Source organism: Artibeus jamaicensis, unplaced genomic scaffold, assembly GCF_021234435.1.
Source record: "Artibeus jamaicensis isolate MK-2021 breed Jamaican fruit bat unplaced genomic scaffold, CSHL_Jam_final contig_426, whole genome shotgun sequence".
NCBI lineage: Eukaryota > Metazoa > Chordata > Mammalia > Chiroptera > Phyllostomidae > Artibeus > Artibeus jamaicensis.
Window position 1 is genome coordinate 3,699,107 of NW_026521826.1, and position 19,779 is coordinate 3,718,885.

A 19,779-nucleotide genomic window follows, 5' to 3' on the forward strand; every position below is an offset into this window, starting at 1 on the left:
TAACAGGGTAACTACAGTAATTAAGATAACAGATCAGCAGTTCTTAAAAATTTTCTGATGTGACCCCTGTTGAAAATCTAAAAAAAGGTATAATCTTCAGAAAAATATAGACAGACCCAGAATTCAAAATTAGAAAATTTCACAGGGTCATGTGCCTCCTAAAAGCACATTCAAGGTTAAGATCTCCTGCTCTGAAGCAAAATATTTAAAGTCAAAAATTTGTTACAGAATACTGGAGACAAAGTCATAGTTTCAAATATATATACTTGTACAGCATCAAAACCTGATGTACAAGAATTACTATTTTAATTAAAGAAATTACCATAAAAGGAAAACAAAACATGTCTCATATATTAAGTAACATTGTATGAATTCCTTCCTAGAATGACTTGTATAGAGTTAATCATAATGGAACTTGGGATCTAATTTCCCATCTCCTAAACTTCAGTGCTGGGACTTTTAACAGCTCTGCTTCAATTTTCCCCCACTTACGAAATGTGAATAATGCAAGATATTTGCATTTCTTATCTGTTTTATGGGGCACTAAAGTAATTTATAAACTAACCTACAAAAATTGAAATAGATGTCCCAACCTACAACAATTTTGTGTATAGGCTACAAGGAAAGTGCACTGCTTTCAATACTATCATCATTAAGATGAAAAAGAATTAATTTGCTTGAATTATATAACTATCATAAATCTCAAGTTGACCACTATGGAACAGAGTCCATTAAGATTTACCTTCTCATCCTGGCCAGTTGCTCAGTTAATCAGAGTATTGCCTTGATACACCAAGGCCGTTGCTTCCATCCCAAGTCGGGGCACATACAAGAATCAACTAATGAATGCATAAGTAAGTGGAGCAACAAACCGATGTCTCTGTGTGTGTGCACGCATGTGTCTCTCCCCCCTCCCTCTCTAAAATCAGTAAATTTTTTTAAGAAATTAAAAAAAAAAAAAAGATTTACCTTCTCAGTGGTGACCTTGGAGAGATCCTTGTATAAAAGTTTCCGGACATATTCCTGGAGAGGAGGACGTTTCTTTTTCACCGTTTTCTCAGCTGGTGGTGGATTGCAGTAGTAGTACGCATTCTCCACCATTGTGACATATCTGGCATCAAGATGCATTGCTTGTTTCTTTCTCATCATTTGTTCCTAAAATAAAAAGTCTACATTAGTCAAAATACGTTCATTCTAAGGTTTCTTTATTCCTAACAAAACTTCAAGTTCTTAATGATACGATTTCAAGATAAAGGACTAGAAAAGGAAAAAAACAATCACTAGGTATTTCTAAGAGTATGCAAGCACGGGAATTGTTATACCGCTAATCATTAGTTTAGAAGAAATTAGTTCACAACTGCTTGGTCTTAGGCCTTGTCCAGTAAAATACTCAGATAACTTTTCTACAAATTAATGAAAACTCTGCCAAACTACGTGAACTCTAAGCATAACATGGTTCATGTATTTGAGTGACTGAAATTTAGGACCAAAAATATGAATAAAGGGATGACTCTGGCTCTACCTGTTTCACATACAACTGAGAGCAAATATATTCTCAGAGCCTGTGCTATTCAATACTGTACCAAAAAAATCTGACATACGTCTATAGACAAGAACACTAAAAGCCCCCAAGGTCTTATATTTGTCCATAGCCCTCAGCACCACCTCAGAGATACCTAAAAACACACATCAGTCAATCATCATCTACTTTAGGCTTTCTTAACCTGACATTTTGAATTGAGTAATTCTTTGCCATAGGGGGACAGGGGCTCTCCTGTATACTATAGGATGTTTTGCACAACCCAACAGATGCCAGTTGAGAACCACCAAGTAGCTGAAGATCTTCAAACAGCACTCCTGATTCTTAAAACAGTATCATATTAAGTATTAAGATTACTGAATTTATTCAGTCATACAACAAACATTTTACTTGGCACTTACTATGTGCTAGACATTATTCTAGGTGCTGTAACTCAACAGTCAATCAGACATGTTTCCTACCTTCATAAAGCCTTATAGTCTGGCGTAGGGAGACAGAATAAACAAGTCAACAAATAAACTAACAATGTTTTAAATAATAATTGTGATCAGTGGTATGAAGGGAAATAAAAGGCACTAAGATGGAGGTCATAAGGAGCCTACTTCAGGTAGGTTGGGTTAGGGATGGTCTCTCTAAGAAGATGACCTGAAAGATGACAAAAGGTTGAGAACAGCCATTGGGAAAGCATTCACAGCAGAAGCAACAGCAAGAACAGAGGTTTTGAGAAGAGTTACATGTTACAGAAACTAAAAGGCCAGTGAGGTACCCTCAGGAAATTGCATGAGATGAGATTTAAGAGGTAGGAAGGGCAGGTAATAGCAGACTCTGCAGACATAGTAAGAAGTTTGGGTTTTAAGTATGCAGAGGGAAACTGCTGGTATAGCACTCAGGGCTCTTTATAAATCTAGTTCATTGCCTGCCTCTTCAGTCATATCTGCAGCTGCTTGACTCGATGAGTCTTTCTTCTCTACCTTTAAAACTCAGATTAGTCTCTAAAATAAACACCACCTTTCCAGGAAAATATCCTAATATGCCAAGACAAGATTAAGTGCCTCTTCTATCTATGTCCATAATACCCTATGCTTACCCATATTATTATATTGCATTTACCACCATGTATTCCAATTGCCTATTTACTCCTCTGACTCATTTGATCCACAACAGCATGAACTATCTTTTTCATCTTTATATCCCAAAGGTCTGACATAAGAGTTTGTACTCAGTGAACGGTATGAAGCTGTTAGGCAAGGTATTTCCTGATTCATAAGTTTGACTTAGGTACCCTCTTCATGAGCCCATAATATTCTCAGTATAACTATATTAGAACACTTAACACTGGACTAGAATTAGCACTACATTTGGACCACCTGGAGAATGGCAGCATCTCAATTTTGTACTCCTCCTCCTAACCAGCAGTAACATGCCTGACACACAGGACTCACAAAATGGTAAATAAACAAGGCTCCTATCCTAAAAGCAAGAGAATCAATAACAACGACTAGCTTCGTTTGCTATAAAAGGGAAAATGGTCCACTGAGCCAAGAAAATCAGTTAGGCAGGAAGGACTTTGGTTATCAGCGATGACTGATATTCATCCATACCACCACAATAAGTAAATATTTTCCCTAGCAAAAAATAAGTATTGAGGATTCAACATTATAAATAAAAAGTATTAAAAACTAAGCTTTCTTAGCACCTCTATTACATTTTTCAATTAAATTTATCGGGGTGGCACTGGTTAATAACATTATATATGTTTCAACTAATACATTTTTATATGCAGTGTCTCATTTAGTTTTACCAGAATAAGCCAAAGAGTAGGAAGAATTTTCTCCTTGTTACAGTAAAAATTTGAACTTGGAATAATTATTGTATGATTAATATGATATAAATCTAGAGAGAATTTGGAAAATCAATTCCATTCCACAGCCTTCACATTAATATATTGTTCTTTTTCACATTAATATTTTTGTTTAAGAGATATAAAGTCTCATGATTCCTCATTTCTAAGTAACACAGGCAAAGTATTCAGGTTCATAACTGCATTCTAAAAAAATAATGTATGACAGAATCAAGACTTTTATAACAGCAACACTGGTGAAATGATAATGTATGCCAGGGATTCCTAAATGACAGCTCTCTTGAACATTAACACCAACTCCTGCTACCTGCCAGCAAAATGCATGGGCACTATCAATAAGCATAATAACTTAATTGCTTAATAAACTAGATGGCCATTTCAGCATTCTAAATAAGAAATAACTTCTGTCCACAGGTAATTTTTTAGGCTTATATTTTGTTCTTTAATTTTAAAATTTAATTTTATTATGTTAAGTTTATAATTTATGTGCTTATAGCACACCAATCTAATAGTATTAAGATTATTTGTCATTTGCATCATTTGTCAAAAGTTATTTTTGGTTAAACTTAATCCTACTTTATAATTACTGTTAGCTCACTGGCAACCAAGTGAGAAAAATTCCAACAACTCTCCAGGAATGGCAGCTCTCATGTACAAAATGTTCTAGTTGAGGTACAAATGTTTATATATTTATATCGCAAAGCAAAGTAACAGGCAATGGTCAATATTTTTAACCCCTGAAGTAAATCAAGAAACTCAAGCTCTTGCTAGGATTCTCAAGCCCTTACCAAAAGCACACTGGTCCTCAAGTGAGATTCTGGAGATCTGAAAAGAAACCTTCCACATGTTTCCAGTAAGGTACATGCCATTTCAATATGGTGATGGGAAAAGTCTGACAGAAGCATCTGTAATAATAATAATGATGAAAAACCACAAAGACAATACTTCAATCCCACCAGAGAAAATAAAAATAAGTATACTTCTAATCCATGTCAATTTAAAAGTGTCAGTATAAAAAACAAAAGGTATTCTACTTCAGTTCAACAATCTTCATTGCTGGTTATCTTTTGTGTTTCATCATAAAAACTTTATCAAAAAACTTCAATATATTTAGTGTCTTTGCTTTTAGACAGACATATGAAAACTAATATCAAAGCCACATATTTAAACACATCGCATACACAGCTGACATTTTCTAAATGATTTTTTTTTTGGTTTAAGTAAGAATTACTTTTAAAATTCTGACTAAAAAAATTATTATATGAAGTTTACAACACATTACAGTAACGCTTTAGTAGCATTCATCCTCCCGACCTTTTTCTGTGCATATATTTTATAAACAAAAATAGATTCAAACATGTCATTTAATATCTTGGTGTTTGGGAATTTTTGTTTGGCTAACGTGATTTTCCATTTCCTTATCTATACTATGGCATGATTTAAAAAGGTACATAGTACTGTATAACATAAACTATACTAAATCTTAATTGATTCTTATTTACTGGACATTCAAATTATTTACAATTTCTGCTATTATAAACAAGATATAACAAACATCCCTATAATCTGTACAAACATTTATGATTATTTCCTGAAAACCAATTTATAGAAATACAATTTCTGTCAAAGAAATGTATAGCCTTCCTATATAATTTTTAATAATTAGTCCCAAGAAATATACTAATATGGTAAATTATTCCTTTAATTACAGCACTGAGAAAGCTTTCCCAACCCCTCTTAAAATGGTGTCCAGTTTCCCTAAATGTACTTTGTAGTGTTCTGAGATGCTCCGAGTAGACTTAGGAAACTCAACCCCTTGAATGTTTATAAGGACTGTTAGTATTTTTAACACTCTTAATAACTCATACATCAAAGAAATTTGTTTAACTCAGGGTTTTCCAAATGAATTTGGATCCATGGGACCCATTTTGTATAATATACCTAGTAATATTCCAAAAAAATCAATTTTATAAACAATATTATTGTTAATAATGACCAATTAATTCTAAATGTAGAATTATTCCATCTATGCTGTATTAACTTTATTATATATAATGAGTTACCGATTTCCAGTTTAAATTCCAAAGTGGACCGAAAAAAAAGATCAGTAATTTCAATCCTCTCTAATTAGCTGAGACTTTCTTTATGGTTGATTTTGATAAGTGATCTGTGATCTGTGTATATTTTAAGAGACTCAATTCAGTTGGGTATAGTGCCGATTAAATCAATATTGTTAACTGTGTTATTCGATTCTATATATATAATACCTAATTTTGTCTTACCATTCTTTAAGCTATTAGAAGGTGTTTTCAAGTGTATTACTATGTAGACTTGTTCAATTCTCTTCTCCTTGTCAGTTTTTGATTTACATATTTTGAAGCTACATTATTGGACGCATGCTGATTCAGGAAGTAACACCTTCCCGTTAAAATGACCTCTTCATCACTATCAACTAACCTTCTTTATTTCTAATGCAGCTTCATGCCTTAAAGTCTACTTTGATAATAATGCAATCAGGTATCTTTTGAACAGTCCTTTCATAGACTATTTCCATCTTTTTACTTCAGCTTTTCTAACTTTTATACATATTTAAGAGCATGTCTCTTATAGGCAGCATATATTAGTGTTGTTTTAATCAACTCTTATAGTAGTAGGCTTTTATTTGGTATGTTTTGTCCTTTTATATTTCATGCAATAACTGTTACAGCTGTGTTTTTCTATCTACCATCCTATTATTTGTTGTCTATTTTGCTCATCTATTAAATATTCCTTTTTACTTCCTCCTTGCCTTTCTTCAGATTAATGTAGTATTTCTTAATTATTTCATTTTTCTCACATTTATAACTTTTATAAAACTTTAAACCTAATTGAAAATTCAAATAATTCAGCACTAACCTTTAAACAATGTAGTGTATCATTTTTTGTGAACATCTTAAACTTAGTTAGTTCTCCAATAAAACGAACAGTTTTGTTCTTTGTTTCAATGTTGATCTGGTCTTTTTTTCGAACCTACAAATTAAAAGAGACATTGCTTAGATAATTAATATTTTAAAATCTCTGTGATAACTGTTATTTTGTTAAGATTGAATTAACTCCAAATATTTTAAATAAATTTCAGTATAATTTCTGCTATATTCAAATGGTTTTAAGTTAAGGCAAAATAAGCTCTGTACATCAGTGCTATCAAGTGCTTTGCAAAATAATTTCAGGGTCAAATAATTTGGGGAGATTATGCTTTTTATCAGACTTAAAAAGGATCTCAAAATAAGAAACCTATCTGACTTAAAATATTTCTCACATTTATTTGGCAACATGAATCACCCTTCTGAAATGTTAGCAATGACTAGTTAACACCCCACTACATTAATATTATAAGAAACACACGTTATGAGATGCTGCTTTAAGATAATGAATGTGACTTCAGGCCAAGATGGAGGCATAGGGTAGATACACTGTGCCTCCTTGAACAAGCGAAGGACAACAAAAAACTTAAAAACAAAAAATAAACAGAATTGCCAGAAATCAAACTGTATGTAAGTCTGACAGTCAAGGAGTTAAAGAAGAAACATTCATCCAGACCAGCAGGAGGGGCAGAGACATACTAGCTGGGATGGAGAGGACATGCAGCAAGACAATGACTGGAGGACAGAAAGTCCCACATTTGTGTGCAGATAAACCAGGAGGAACAACTGGGGAACCAGACAGAGCGCACAACCCAGGGTTCCAGCACTGGGAAATAAAGCCTCAAAGCCTCTGACTGAAAACACCTGTGGGAGCTGAGGTGGCAGGAGAAACTCCCAGCCTCACAGGAGAGTTCATTGGAGAGACCCACAGGGTCCTAGAACATACATATAAACCCACCCACCCAGGAATCAGCAATGGAAGGGCCCAATTTGTTTGTGGCTAGTGGAGGAAGTGACTGAAGGCCAGCCAAGAGCTGAGCAAGTGGCACTGTGCCCTCCTAGACCCCTCCCCCACATACAGCAAAGAGTCCCAAAGAAGTTGGACCCAAGGAAGCACACACCAAGGCACATCATAATTATATTACCCAAGATTAAAGATAAGGGGAGACTCTTAAAAGCAGCAAAAGAAAAGGAGACAGTTAGCTACAAAGGAGTTCCCATAAGACTATCAGCTGATTTCTCAAAGGAAATCTTGCAGGTAAGAAGGGGCTAGAAAGAAGTATTCCAAGTCATGAAAGGCAAGGACCTACATCCAAGATTACTCTATCCAGCAAAGCTTTCATTTAGAATGGAAGGGAAGATAAATTGCTTCCTAGATAAGGTCAAGTTCAAGAAGTTCATCATCACCAAGCCCTTATTATATAAAACATTAAAGCAACTTATCTAAGAAAAAGATGATCAAAACTGTGAAGAGTGAAAGGACAACAAACTTACAACTATCAACAATTGACTCTAAAAAAGGTGAAAACAAAAACAAACTAAACAACCAACTAGAATAGGAACAGAATCACAGAAATGGAGAATCATGTGGAGGGTTATCTGTGGAGAGGAGGAGGGAGAAGAATGGGGGGGAAGTACAGGAAATAAGTAGCATAAATGGTAGGTACAAAATAGACAGGGGGAAGTTAAGAATAGTACACAAAATGGAGGAGCCAAAGAACTTATATGTATGACCCATGGAAATGAACTAAGGTGGGGGAATGCTGGGTGGGGCCAGGGTGGAGGGGAATAAAGGGGAATAAAATGGGACAACTGTAATAGCATAATCAATAAAATATATGTAAAAAATAATGAATGTTAAGAACTCACTAAAACAAAAATATTAAGGCTCAATTAGAGTATTATAGTGACGAACTATTTATTGCTTTATTATAATAAATTCTTTATAATTAAATTTCCCATATAATAATTATTCTTTTTTAATGCTGGTCACAGTTTTATACCAAAGTTCAAATTCTTTACAAATATAACCCCCTACACAGGCACATATTTCAAGAACTGCTGAATACAACAAAATCCTACAACAGTACAATGTGAACAGACACCTGAAGATAAACGTAATTGGATTCAACCTCAGTATTACATTTTCATCAGAAAACCAAACTTCAGTCCTGAGATTTTTATTTGAATAAAAAAATAATATGGTGGTGTCTTCAACTAGTTTGTTGTTCCTTACTTTTTCGAATACTATCCTGCTTTATTTGTTCCACATAATAATATTCTAAAAGGAAGAGCTATTATAATTCTGATTTAATAGTTAAGATAAAAACAAAAAAACACAAACATATCGAATGACTTGACCAAGAATCAGTACTGAAATCTCAGTCTTCTGTTATTGAGAATTCCACTACACTAGTATGTGCTTTCCTAACCTGGCCAGTGCCTAGACAATTAATGATAATCATTTATTATAAACTCTAAACTTTTACATATTCAGACAGCTAACACTTAAATGAAATTTATCACCATCTTTTAAAAAGATTTTCTCATTTTTAGAGAGGAAAAGAGAGGGAGAGAAACATCAATGTGTGGTTGCTTCTCACACACCCCCAACTGAGGGCCTGGCCTGCAACCTAGGCATGTGCCCTGACCAGGAATCGAACCAGTGACCTTTAGGTTTAGGGGATGACATGCAACCCACTGAGCTACACTAGTGAGGGCTATCATCTTCATTTTTAAGAACCTAGATTCTACAGCATGCAGAGGTAGGTTCTTAGACTTTTTAGATCTTTGGACATAATTTTTAAACAAAATTTTTACTCATTTAAAAGAAAAATCAGAACTCACTGTAACTGTATTTAATCTAAAGCTCCAATACTACCACATCAAATAAAAATAAAAATCACAAAAATTCAACTTATGGAACTTTATTTTACTCACATCATTTAGGCATTCAAAATAACTTTGGAACTAGAGATGAATAGAAAAAATAAAATTAACTAGACTTTAGTTTCTAATATTAAAAAATTATATTGATTAAACTTGACTGCTTTAGCTGTGCAATTTAAAGTACAGTCTTTATAAAGACCTTTTCACAACTGTCTGATAAGCACTGCATATAAAAAACCTTCTCATCAATTTTTCTTAGTTTGTGAACTGCTAGGATAGATTAAGAATGTGGACCCTGGATCGCATTTGCTGGGTTTAAATTCCAGTTCTATCATTTTACTAGCAGTTATTTAAAATCTATGCCTCTATTTCTTCATCTGTGTAATGGAATAAAAGTAACATGCTTCATAGGGGTGTTGTGAGTCTTAAAGTGAATTGGTACATGTAAAGCACATGTACCAAACCATAACTACCCAGACTAGGAGAATCCAGTAAGTATTAGCTACTATTAATTTACTCTACCTTTGTATATTTGTATCCCAAATACACAGACACTAAGTATCCCGAATACACAGACACTAAATATTTACTGAGTAAACAAATAATGAAAATGCTTAATGTCTCCATATATACTGCAGTGACGAAAGAACGAAAGACCTATGGTTAGGACTTCCGAGCCCTTATGGTCATTCTGTACAATTTTTCGAGGTTACGTGTATTTGGACAATTTATGTAAATTATGTGAACCTGTTGGCTCATCTGGTAAATTAAAAAGAAAAATAAGGATGCTGCCCTGGCTGGTGTAGCTCAGTGGATTGAGCATGGGCCTGTGAAACCAAGAGATTGCAGTTTGATTCCCAGTCAGGGAACATGCCTGGGTCGCAGGCCAGTTCCCAGCAGAGGACACATGAGAGACAACCATACATCGACATTTCTCTCCCTCTCTCCTTCCCTTCCCCTCTAAAGGTAAATAAATAAAATCTTAAAAAAAAAAAAAGCAAAAGCTTAAAAAAAACAACTAAGGATGCTGATGATGGTGGTGGTAATGATAACTACACTTCACTTGATACTAAGCAAGTAATGTACAGAGCAAAAGATTATACAACCTTTAAAATGATTTTTAAGGAGTATTTCAAGTGACACTGTAAAATGCTTCTGCATGAGAAATAAGGAATGAAAAATTATACATACAATATAAACTACAGAGGTATAAAGGTAAAGAAAATATAATAAAATATTACTGAAATTTATGTCTTCTTTCTACTTTATATATTTTGTATCTTCTAAATCACCTCCTTATTTTTTGATATCTACTTTAGATAGAGTTAAAGTAATGTAGAAACAATATATAAGGAAGTATTCTGAAAACGATGTACTGAAGCTGAATATTTAGGGGGAGTAGAGCTGGGGAATACATACACATGTTTTTAAAAATTTTCTTGGGTGATGCGACCCATGGGTCCAGCGACCCATGAGCTCTTAACAACTGTTATGGAGTACCATACAATTTTAAGTATTACTGTGCATTACAGCTTTCAAACATGTAACAGTGTATTATCCACAATTACTCTTAAACACTGCATATAAGGAGGTACAATCAAACTAACTTGACAAAATTATAGAATTTTTAAATGAAGTATTCGAAATCAATTATTTCACTGCCTCATTTTCAGATAAAAAAAGGCTTTTCAAAAGACTGTAACTTATTAAAAAAAGAATAATTTATTCTTCTCATTCAGTATTTTCCAGTTTTATTTACTGACTCCTTTTCTTCAATAGGTTTGTCAAAACACTTCTGCAAAAGTAAATACAAATGAATTAACAATGTATATTACTTTTAAGTTTTATTTACTTAGTTTTACAGAGGGGGAAGGGAGGAAGAACAAGAGGGAGAGAAACATTAATGTGCAGTTGCCTCTCACACTCCACCAACTGGTGACCCTGCCTGTAACCCACACAGGTGCCCTGACTGGGAATCGAACTGGTGGCTCTCTGGTTTGCAGGCTGGTGCTCAATCCATGAGCCACGCCAGCCAGGGCACAACATATAATTTTTATATATGCTTTAGTTCAATAATGTCTCTTAAGAGTTTACTTATATAATCAATCTTTTAGCAAAAATGGTGCTTACAGCTCATTTATTAATGACAACTAAAACTGAAGATTGATTGAATAACTAAGTTCATATACATTATTAATAAGAACTCTTTGGATATGTCAACATATAACAAATAAAAATTTGAGGTTTATCATTCATTATTCCCCTATAGAAAGAACCCTCCCACCTCCAAACATCACCCAAGTAGACATTATACTTTCTGTCCTCCACAATTTGCTCATTTTGTTTTACATAAACTTTCTTCTTGCAATTATTCAAATAATTTTTCATGAAATTTATTATAGGCTATACGCTTATTCTATAAATAAATTTTCCTTCAAAATAACTTTTTATCCTATGGACCACTAATCTCTGAAGTGGGGTGGGAAAGACTCTTCTCATCTACTGGGGTGTGGGAAAAAGAAATCTTGTAACATCTATACTTCTATTATGTTTTTGTTTTTATATCATGCTTTTCAATTTACTTTTGTGTTTTAGAATGCACATAAAATATTTGGTACAATTGCAAAGGCATATAATTTATAAATAAATATGCCTATATTGGGATATGTAGTTATTTACTTTACTGAGAGGCTGACTGAAAAAGCTAAAAGAACACTAATTTTAAAAATGTCAATCATTGAGGGTGATTTGCTTAACTTTATATAAAAGTTTGTCCCTTCCATTATCAAAAAGGTAGACTGTGCTGCAAATTTGGAGAACACAGAAAACTAGAAAAGAAAAAAATATTTCTCACTGTTCAAAGACAGTCACTGCTAACATATTGATATACAAAACTCGTTTCTTTAGACATTTTAACACAACCATTAGTTTATTATGTGTAAAATTTTATAGTTTGCTTTTTCCTAAAAGTACTTTCTCTATGATATGAAAACTCTTTGGTAAATATCACTTTCAAAAGCTCTGTATCATTTTCTAAACCCATTCTTGGGCTTTTAGATTATTTTCCCCCCCCCCCCCCCCATTACAATTCATGATGTCAATAAAGCTTTGAGGGTATATATGATTGTCAGGACTGATTCTCCAAGCTGTCCGATGTGTGAATGCCACTGAACATACTGCCAAATTTCTTGTCCAAATTTCAATCACAGCATATGTGAATGATTTCTCATTTCTATTAGCTTTACTACTGTTAGTCAAATGAGTAAATCTGTTATTTAACTATAATACTATAATTTATTTGACTACTATATGTGCCTAATACAGTTTTGCTAATCAGCTTTATTTTTCAGGTGAGATTCTTAAGCAGAGGACAAGTAAAATCAGCTTGTGACAATGATGGAGCTAGAGAGAAGCAGAGATGGGGACACCTGGTTCAAAAACTTCCTCATAATTCAACCTACGGAAAATGAAAGGCAACAGCACTGGGTATGAAGAGAAGACCCTAGATCTGAGGAGGTGATTTAGAAAATAGTATCAGTAGAATTTGGTGACCACTGGTCGGTCATCAAATGTCTGGCCCTAAATGTCAGAGGGACAAAAAATAGGGGTATTTCTCTAAGTGATCAGATAAAATATATTGCAAATATACAGGGAGGATATACAAGTGGATGTGAGAAGAATAAAAGACATTTTTAGGAAGAAATTGAATTTATGAAAACATTTAGCTAGAAGTACATGAGAACTAACTAAGCACCAGAAGAGGGGTTGAGACAAGAGATATGTATTGGATACTGCCGGGATCAGCTGTTAACTGAGTCCCAGGGTAAAATGTATTCTGTAAAAAAGGCAAGTGAAAGAAGAAAGTCGGGAACACCAGCAAGTAAACTCAGCTGAAAAAAACAGCAAAGGATATTGAGAATAGTAGTCATAAGTAAGAATTAGGAGAAATTTGGAGCCAAAATGGCAAAGGAATAATTGGAAGCTACACTAAAGTCCTCCCAGGACGAAACTGGAATTACCAGTAAATTATAGAAAAATCATCCTGAATAACCAACTGAACACTAGCTGGAGAGAGAAGGAATAAGTTTTCTAACTACAGACAAAGGAAGCCACTTCAGCACAACATGACTGGTAGGGAGTTCAGATGAGGCACAAGAGGGCTGGCTGGGCTCCCATGGATTGCAGCTGAAGTGCTGAAATGATATTTCAGGAGCCAGGGGGTTCCCCATGAGGAGTGTGGGGTCTAAACACTAAGCTGGGCTCCCCAGCTCCAGCACCATAATTGAGACAGGAAACCAAATAACATATGGCAGTGAAAAACAGCAGGGTTTCTGTCCACCAGGGAGAGACAGCGGGAGATACAGAGAGCCTTTTACAGAACAAATGCACAAAATTCTGTTTGCAGATACTTACCCTGGGCTCCGGACAAGGGAGGGCAGCATTGACTAGAGACACGTGAGAATCTGGAGCTGCTGGCTCAGGGGAGAGAACTAAAGGAAGAGCCACCATAATCCCTATGCTGAGTCATTCCCATACTGCTGAAGCCATCTTGTTCAAGCAGAGCAATAACCCCCAAGTGGCATCACCCTGTGGTGCTTAAGCTCTGCCGTGGAGGAATACAGCTGGTAGACATTCACTGATGAATGCTACAGAAAGCCTGCAGGCCAAAGCCGATCTCCAGGGCCCGGTGCCATTAAAGCCAGCCTTGTTGCACAGCCTGGTTCATTATACACAAACCTGGGCTCTGCAGAGGGAGCCACAAGCTGTGGATTGCAGATTGCTCCAAACAGGCTGCTTAGGTCAAGGCACAGGCACAGTTCAACTTAGGTCTGCCACCAGTCTTGCAGATCTACCTAATATACAGAAACAAATATAAAGTGACAGCCCAACCGGAAAACAAAGAATCAAGACCCAAATGAAAGAATAAGAGAATTCAACAGAAGAACAACTAGAGAATATTGAGACAATCAATTTATCAAATAGGGTGTTTAGAGTAATGATCATAAGGATACTCAACAGCATGAAAAAAGACATAGAAACCATAAAAAAAGACCAGTCAGAAATAAAGAATAAAATATCTGAAATAAATAATACACTGGAAGGAATAAACAGTAAGTTAGATGAAGGAGAGGATCACAGCAGTGATTTGGAAGACAAGGTAGGAGTAAAAAAACATTCAGGCAGAGTACAACAAAAAAAACAAACAAACAAATTTTTTTACATGAGAGAGCTTAAGTAACCTTTGTGACAACATGAAGTGTAACAACATCCACATCACAGGAATCCAGAAAAAGAAAATGAACAAGGGATTGAAAACCTATTTGAAGAAATAATGTCCAAAAACTTCCCAAATCTGGTGAAGGAAAAAGACACACAAGTCCAGAAAGCTCAAACAGTCCCAAACAAGTTGAACACAAAGAGGCCTACACCAAGACACATCATAATTAAAATGACATGGCTTAAAAACAAGGAAAGATTCCTAAAAGCTGCAAGAGGAAAGCAGGTAATCACCTACAAGGGAGCACCAATTACACTATCATCTAATTTCTCAACAGAAACATTTCAGGCCAGAGGAAATGGCATGACATATTCAAGGTGATGAATAGTAAGGACCTACAACCAAAGCTACTCTACACAACAAAGCTATCTTTAAAATTGAAGGAAAAATAAGCTTTCCAGACAAGAAAAAGTAAAAAGAGTTTGTTAATACCAAACCAGTACTGCAATAAATGTTAAAGGGCTTGCTTTATGAAGAAGAAAGAGAAAGAACGGAAAAAATAAGTCTAACAATAAAATGGCACTAAACGTGTCTATCAAAAATCACTTTAAATGTAAATGGCTTAAATGCTCCAACCGAAAGACAAAAGGTAGCTAAATGGATAAGAAAATAAGACTAACATAAATGCTGTCTCCAAGAGACCCACCTCAGACTGAAAGATACACACAGACCAAAAGTAAAGGGATGGAAAAAGATATTTCATGCAAATGGAAAGGAAAAAAAGCTGGCATAACAATGCTTTTATCCAACAGAATAGAGTTTAAAACTAAAGCTATAGTAAGAGACAAAGGACAACACTACATACTGATAAAGAGAACAATCCAACAAGAAAATAACCCTAGTAAACATTTCTGCACCCAACACAGGAGCACCTAAATATGTAAAGCAAATCTTGATGCACATAAATGGAGAACAAGCAGGGATTCTCAATGGATAGATCTTCTAGGCAGAAAATCAACAAGGATTTAACAACACACACAACAAGAATTTAACTGTTATCTTCAGAGTGTTTCACCCCAAAGAAATTGAAAAAAAAATACACACACACACACTTTTCAAATGCATATAGAAGTATTCTAAGATGGACCACATGTTAAAACACAAGAAGTCTCAATAAATTCAGTAAGACTAAAATTGTATCAAGCATCTTCTCTGACTACAATGCTATGAAACTAGAAACCATTCATAAGAACACTGAAAAATACACAAAGACATAGAAACTTAATAATATGTTATTAAACTATGAATGGGTCAACAAAGAGATCAAGGAAGGAATAAAAAGATACCTTAAGCCCTGGCTGGTGTAGCTCAGTGGATTGAGCACAGGCCTATGAAGCAAAGGGTCACTAGTTCAATTCCCAGTCAGGGCACATGCCTGGGTTGCAGGCCAGCTCCCAGTGGGGGACACATGAGAGGCAACCATACATTGATATTTCTCTCCTTCTCTCCTTCCCTTCCCCTCTAAAGATAAATAAATAAAATCTTTAAAAAAATAAAGAAAATACTAAAAAAAAAAATACCTTAAAACAAATGAAAATAAGAAAAGAACAATCCAAAATCAGTGAGACAAAGGGAAAGCAATCCTAAGAGGGAAATTCATAACATTATAGGCCTATCTCAAAAAAAAAAAAAAAAAAAACAAGTAAAAGCTCAAACAAACAATCTAACTTTACACTTAAGAGTAATTTGAAAAAGAACAACAAACAAAGCCCAAAGTGAGAAGGAAATAATTAAGATCATAGTAGAAATAAACAAAATAGTCTAAAAAATGATACAAAAGATCAATGAATCCCAGAGCTGTTTTTTTAAAAAGTTAAACAAGATTGACAAATTTTTACCCAGACTCAACAAGAAAAAAAGAAAGAGGGCCCAAATAAGTAACATCATAAATGAAAGAGGAAAAATAACTAACACCAAACAAATACAAAGGACTGTAAGAAAATATTATGAACAACTATATGCCAACAAACGGGACAACCTGGATGAAACAGGTAAATTCCTAGAAACATACAATCTTTCAAAACTAAATCAGAAAAATCAGAGTCTCTAAATAGATGACACCTAGAGAAATTGAAGCAGTGATAAAAAAAAAAAACTCACAACAAAACATAACACCCTGGATGAGATGGACTCACAGGTGAATTTTACCAAACATTTCAAAAAGAACTAACACGTATCCTTCTCAAACTATTTCAAAAATTTCATTAGGATGAAAAGCTCCCAAGCTCATTTTACAAGGCTATCATTATCCTAATTCCAAAACTAAATAAAGACACTACGAAGAAAGAAAAGTATGGGCCAATATCTCTGATGAACATCGACGCTAAAGTCCTCAACAAAGTATTAGGAAACCAAATATAGCAATACATCAAAAAGATCATATACCACAATCAAGTGGAATATCTTCTCAGAATGTGAGGTTGGTGCAACATTCACAAATCAATAAATGAGATTCACCACATAAACAAAATGAAGGAAAAAACCCACATGATCATATCAACAGATGCAGAAAAAGCATTTGCTAAAATCCAACACCCAATTTTGATAAAAACTTTTAGCAAAGTGGGGCTAGGGGGAACGTACCTAAACATAATAAAGGCCATATGTAACAAACCAACTGCCACCATCATACTCAAAAGGCAAAAATTACAAGTGTTCCCCTTAAGATGTGGACCAAGACAGTGATGCCTGTTTTTACCTCTTTTATTCAAAACAGTACTGTAAGTCTTAGTCACCGCAATTAGACAAGAAAAAATAAAGGGCATCCAAATTGGAAAGGAAGAAGTAAAACTGTCTTTATTTGCAGGTGACATGATATTGTACATAGAAAATCCCAGAGACCCCACCAAGAAACTACCAGAATTGATAAATGAATTCAGCAAAGTAGCAGGACACAATATACAGAAATCAGCTACATTTTTGTATGCCAATAATGAACTCACAGAAAGGGTAATAAAGAAAACAATTCCATTCACAATTGCTTGAAAAAGAATGAAATACCTAGGATTAATAAATCTAACCAAGGATGTAAAAGACCTATACTCAGAAAATTGTAAGACACTAAAAGAAAGATACTGAAGAAAATACAAGTGGAAGCACATACCATGTTCATGGATAGGAAGAATTAACATCACTGAAATGTCCATACTACCCAAAGCAATCTACAGATTCATCCAATTTCTAACAAAATTCCAACAACATATTTTACAGAACTAGAATATTTCAAAGATGTATATGGAACCACAAAAGGCCCCACATAGCAACAATGATCCTGAGAAAGAACAAAGTTGGAGGAATCACACTACCTGATATCAAACTATACTATAAGGTCACAGTAGTAAAAACAGCATGGCACTGGCATAAAAATGGACACACAGATCAATGGACAGAACAGAGAGCCCAGAAACAAACTCACACCTTTATTGCAGATAACTATTCAACAGAGAAAGCAAGCACATACAATGGGCTATAGGTAGTTTATTCAATAAATGGTGTTGGGAAAATTGGACAGATATGTGCAGGAAAAGGAAACTAGAAAACCTTCTTACATCATACACAAGAATAAATTTACAATGGAGTAGAGATTAAACATTAAGATGCAACATCATAAAACTGTTAGAAGAAAACATAGGCAACAAAATCTTGGACATAGCTCATAGCAATATTTTATCAGATGTATCTCTCCAGGCAAAGGAAACAAAAGAAATAAACAAATGGCAGTATATCGCACTAAAAAGGTTTTGCACAGCAAATGAAAACAAACAAAATAAAAAGACAACCCACAGAATGGGAGAACCTATTAGCCCATATGTCTGATACGGGGTTAAAATTAAAAATTTATAAAGAACCTACAAAACTCAACACCAGAAAAACAAACAACCTAATTAAAATATGGGCAAAGCACCTGAGTAGACATTTCTACATAAAGAACATAAAGATGTCCAACAGACATATCAAAAGATACTCAACATCACTGATCATAGAAATGCAAATTAAAACCACAATGAGGAACTTCCGCCAAGATGGAGGTATAGGTGGATGTGCCGTGCCTTCTCACACAACCAAGTTTAGGGACAACTAAATATTAGCATCAGAAAACACAACCAGAACACGGAAAATTGAACTTTTCGGAAGTCCGTAAACAACAAATTCTTCAGCCCGACTGGTAAGGGGCGAAACCGGCATCTGGTGAGGGGTTGCACAGGAGGACTCAGTCGGACGACCCAGGCGCGGAATCCAGACGCACGGGTTCCAAACGCAGGATTGGACCTAGTGAGCGACTGAGCAACCCACCAGGTGAGCGACTGCAGAGGAGACAGTGGGGAGGCGGTGCTGCGTGTTGACTGCGGTCGCCTATTTGAGCACGAGCGGACAGGCGAGGGAGTGGGCGGTTGGACCGGGGCCCAGCGTACCCGCGGCAAGCGGCGGTAGAGGGCGCCGCCATTTCCCCACTCTGACCACGCCTCCACATACAGCGTCACAACCCAGCGACCTGGGAGTTCCAAGGCGCCGCTTCTCTCACTTAAAGGGCCAGAACAGACCAAAATGTCGCAAGAAGACCTCAAAGCCCCAGAGATAAATCTAAGCGACGAAGAAATAGCAAAACTCTCAGACGCACAATTTAAAACACTGGTCATCAGGATGCTCACAGATCTGGTTGATTATAGCCACAAATTAGAGAAACATATGAAGGCTAAACTAATGGAAATGAATGGAATTCCACAGAAAACCAATAGCGATGAAAAGGAAATTGGGACTCAAATCAATGGAGTGGACCAGAAGAAAGCAAATAATGGCCAAACAGAAAAGAGTCAAGGAGCAAGAATTCAAAGAAATGAGGAGAGTCTTAGGAACCTCTAGGACATCTTTAAATGCTCCAATATCCGAATTATAGGGGGTACCAGAAGGGGGGAAAGGCACAGCCACCAGTGGAAAACTTATTTGCACAAATAATAAAAGAAAATTTCCCCAATCTGGCAAAGGAAATAGACTTCCAAGAAATCCAAGAAGCTCAGAGAGTACCAAAAAAGTTGGACTCAAGAAGAAACACACCAAGACACATCATAATTACATTAGCCAAAATTAAAATGAAGGAGAGAATCCTAGAAGCAGCAAGAGCTAAGGGGACAACCACCTACAAAGGAGTCCCCATCAGACTGTCAGCAGATTTCTCAAAAGAGACCTTACAGGCAAGAAGGGGCTGGAAAGAGGTATTCCAAGTCATGAAATCTAAAGACCTACAACCAAGATTGCTCTATCCAGCAAAACTTTCATTTAGAATGGAAGGACAGATAAGGTGCTTCTCAGA

The 19,779-nt window shown here is 35.4% G+C and overlaps 1 protein-coding gene across 3 annotated transcripts in view; it reads right to left on the minus strand.

Moving 5' to 3' along the window:
* UPF2 (UPF2 regulator of nonsense mediated mRNA decay) overlaps positions 1-19,779 on the minus strand; it is a 119,872-nt gene that overhangs the window by 32,574 nt on the left and 67,519 nt on the right. For all 3 annotated transcript variants that reach the window (XM_053665764.1, XM_053665762.1, XM_053665763.1), the window contains exons 10-12: positions 6,297-6,410; positions 4,190-4,306; positions 970-1,155 (exon numbers count right to left, since the gene is read on the minus strand). In XM_053665764.1, the coding sequence (XP_053521739.1) occupies positions 970-1,155; positions 4,190-4,306; positions 6,297-6,410 (417 nt within the window). The remainder of the gene's footprint in view (positions 1-969; positions 1,156-4,189; positions 4,307-6,296; positions 6,411-19,779) is intronic.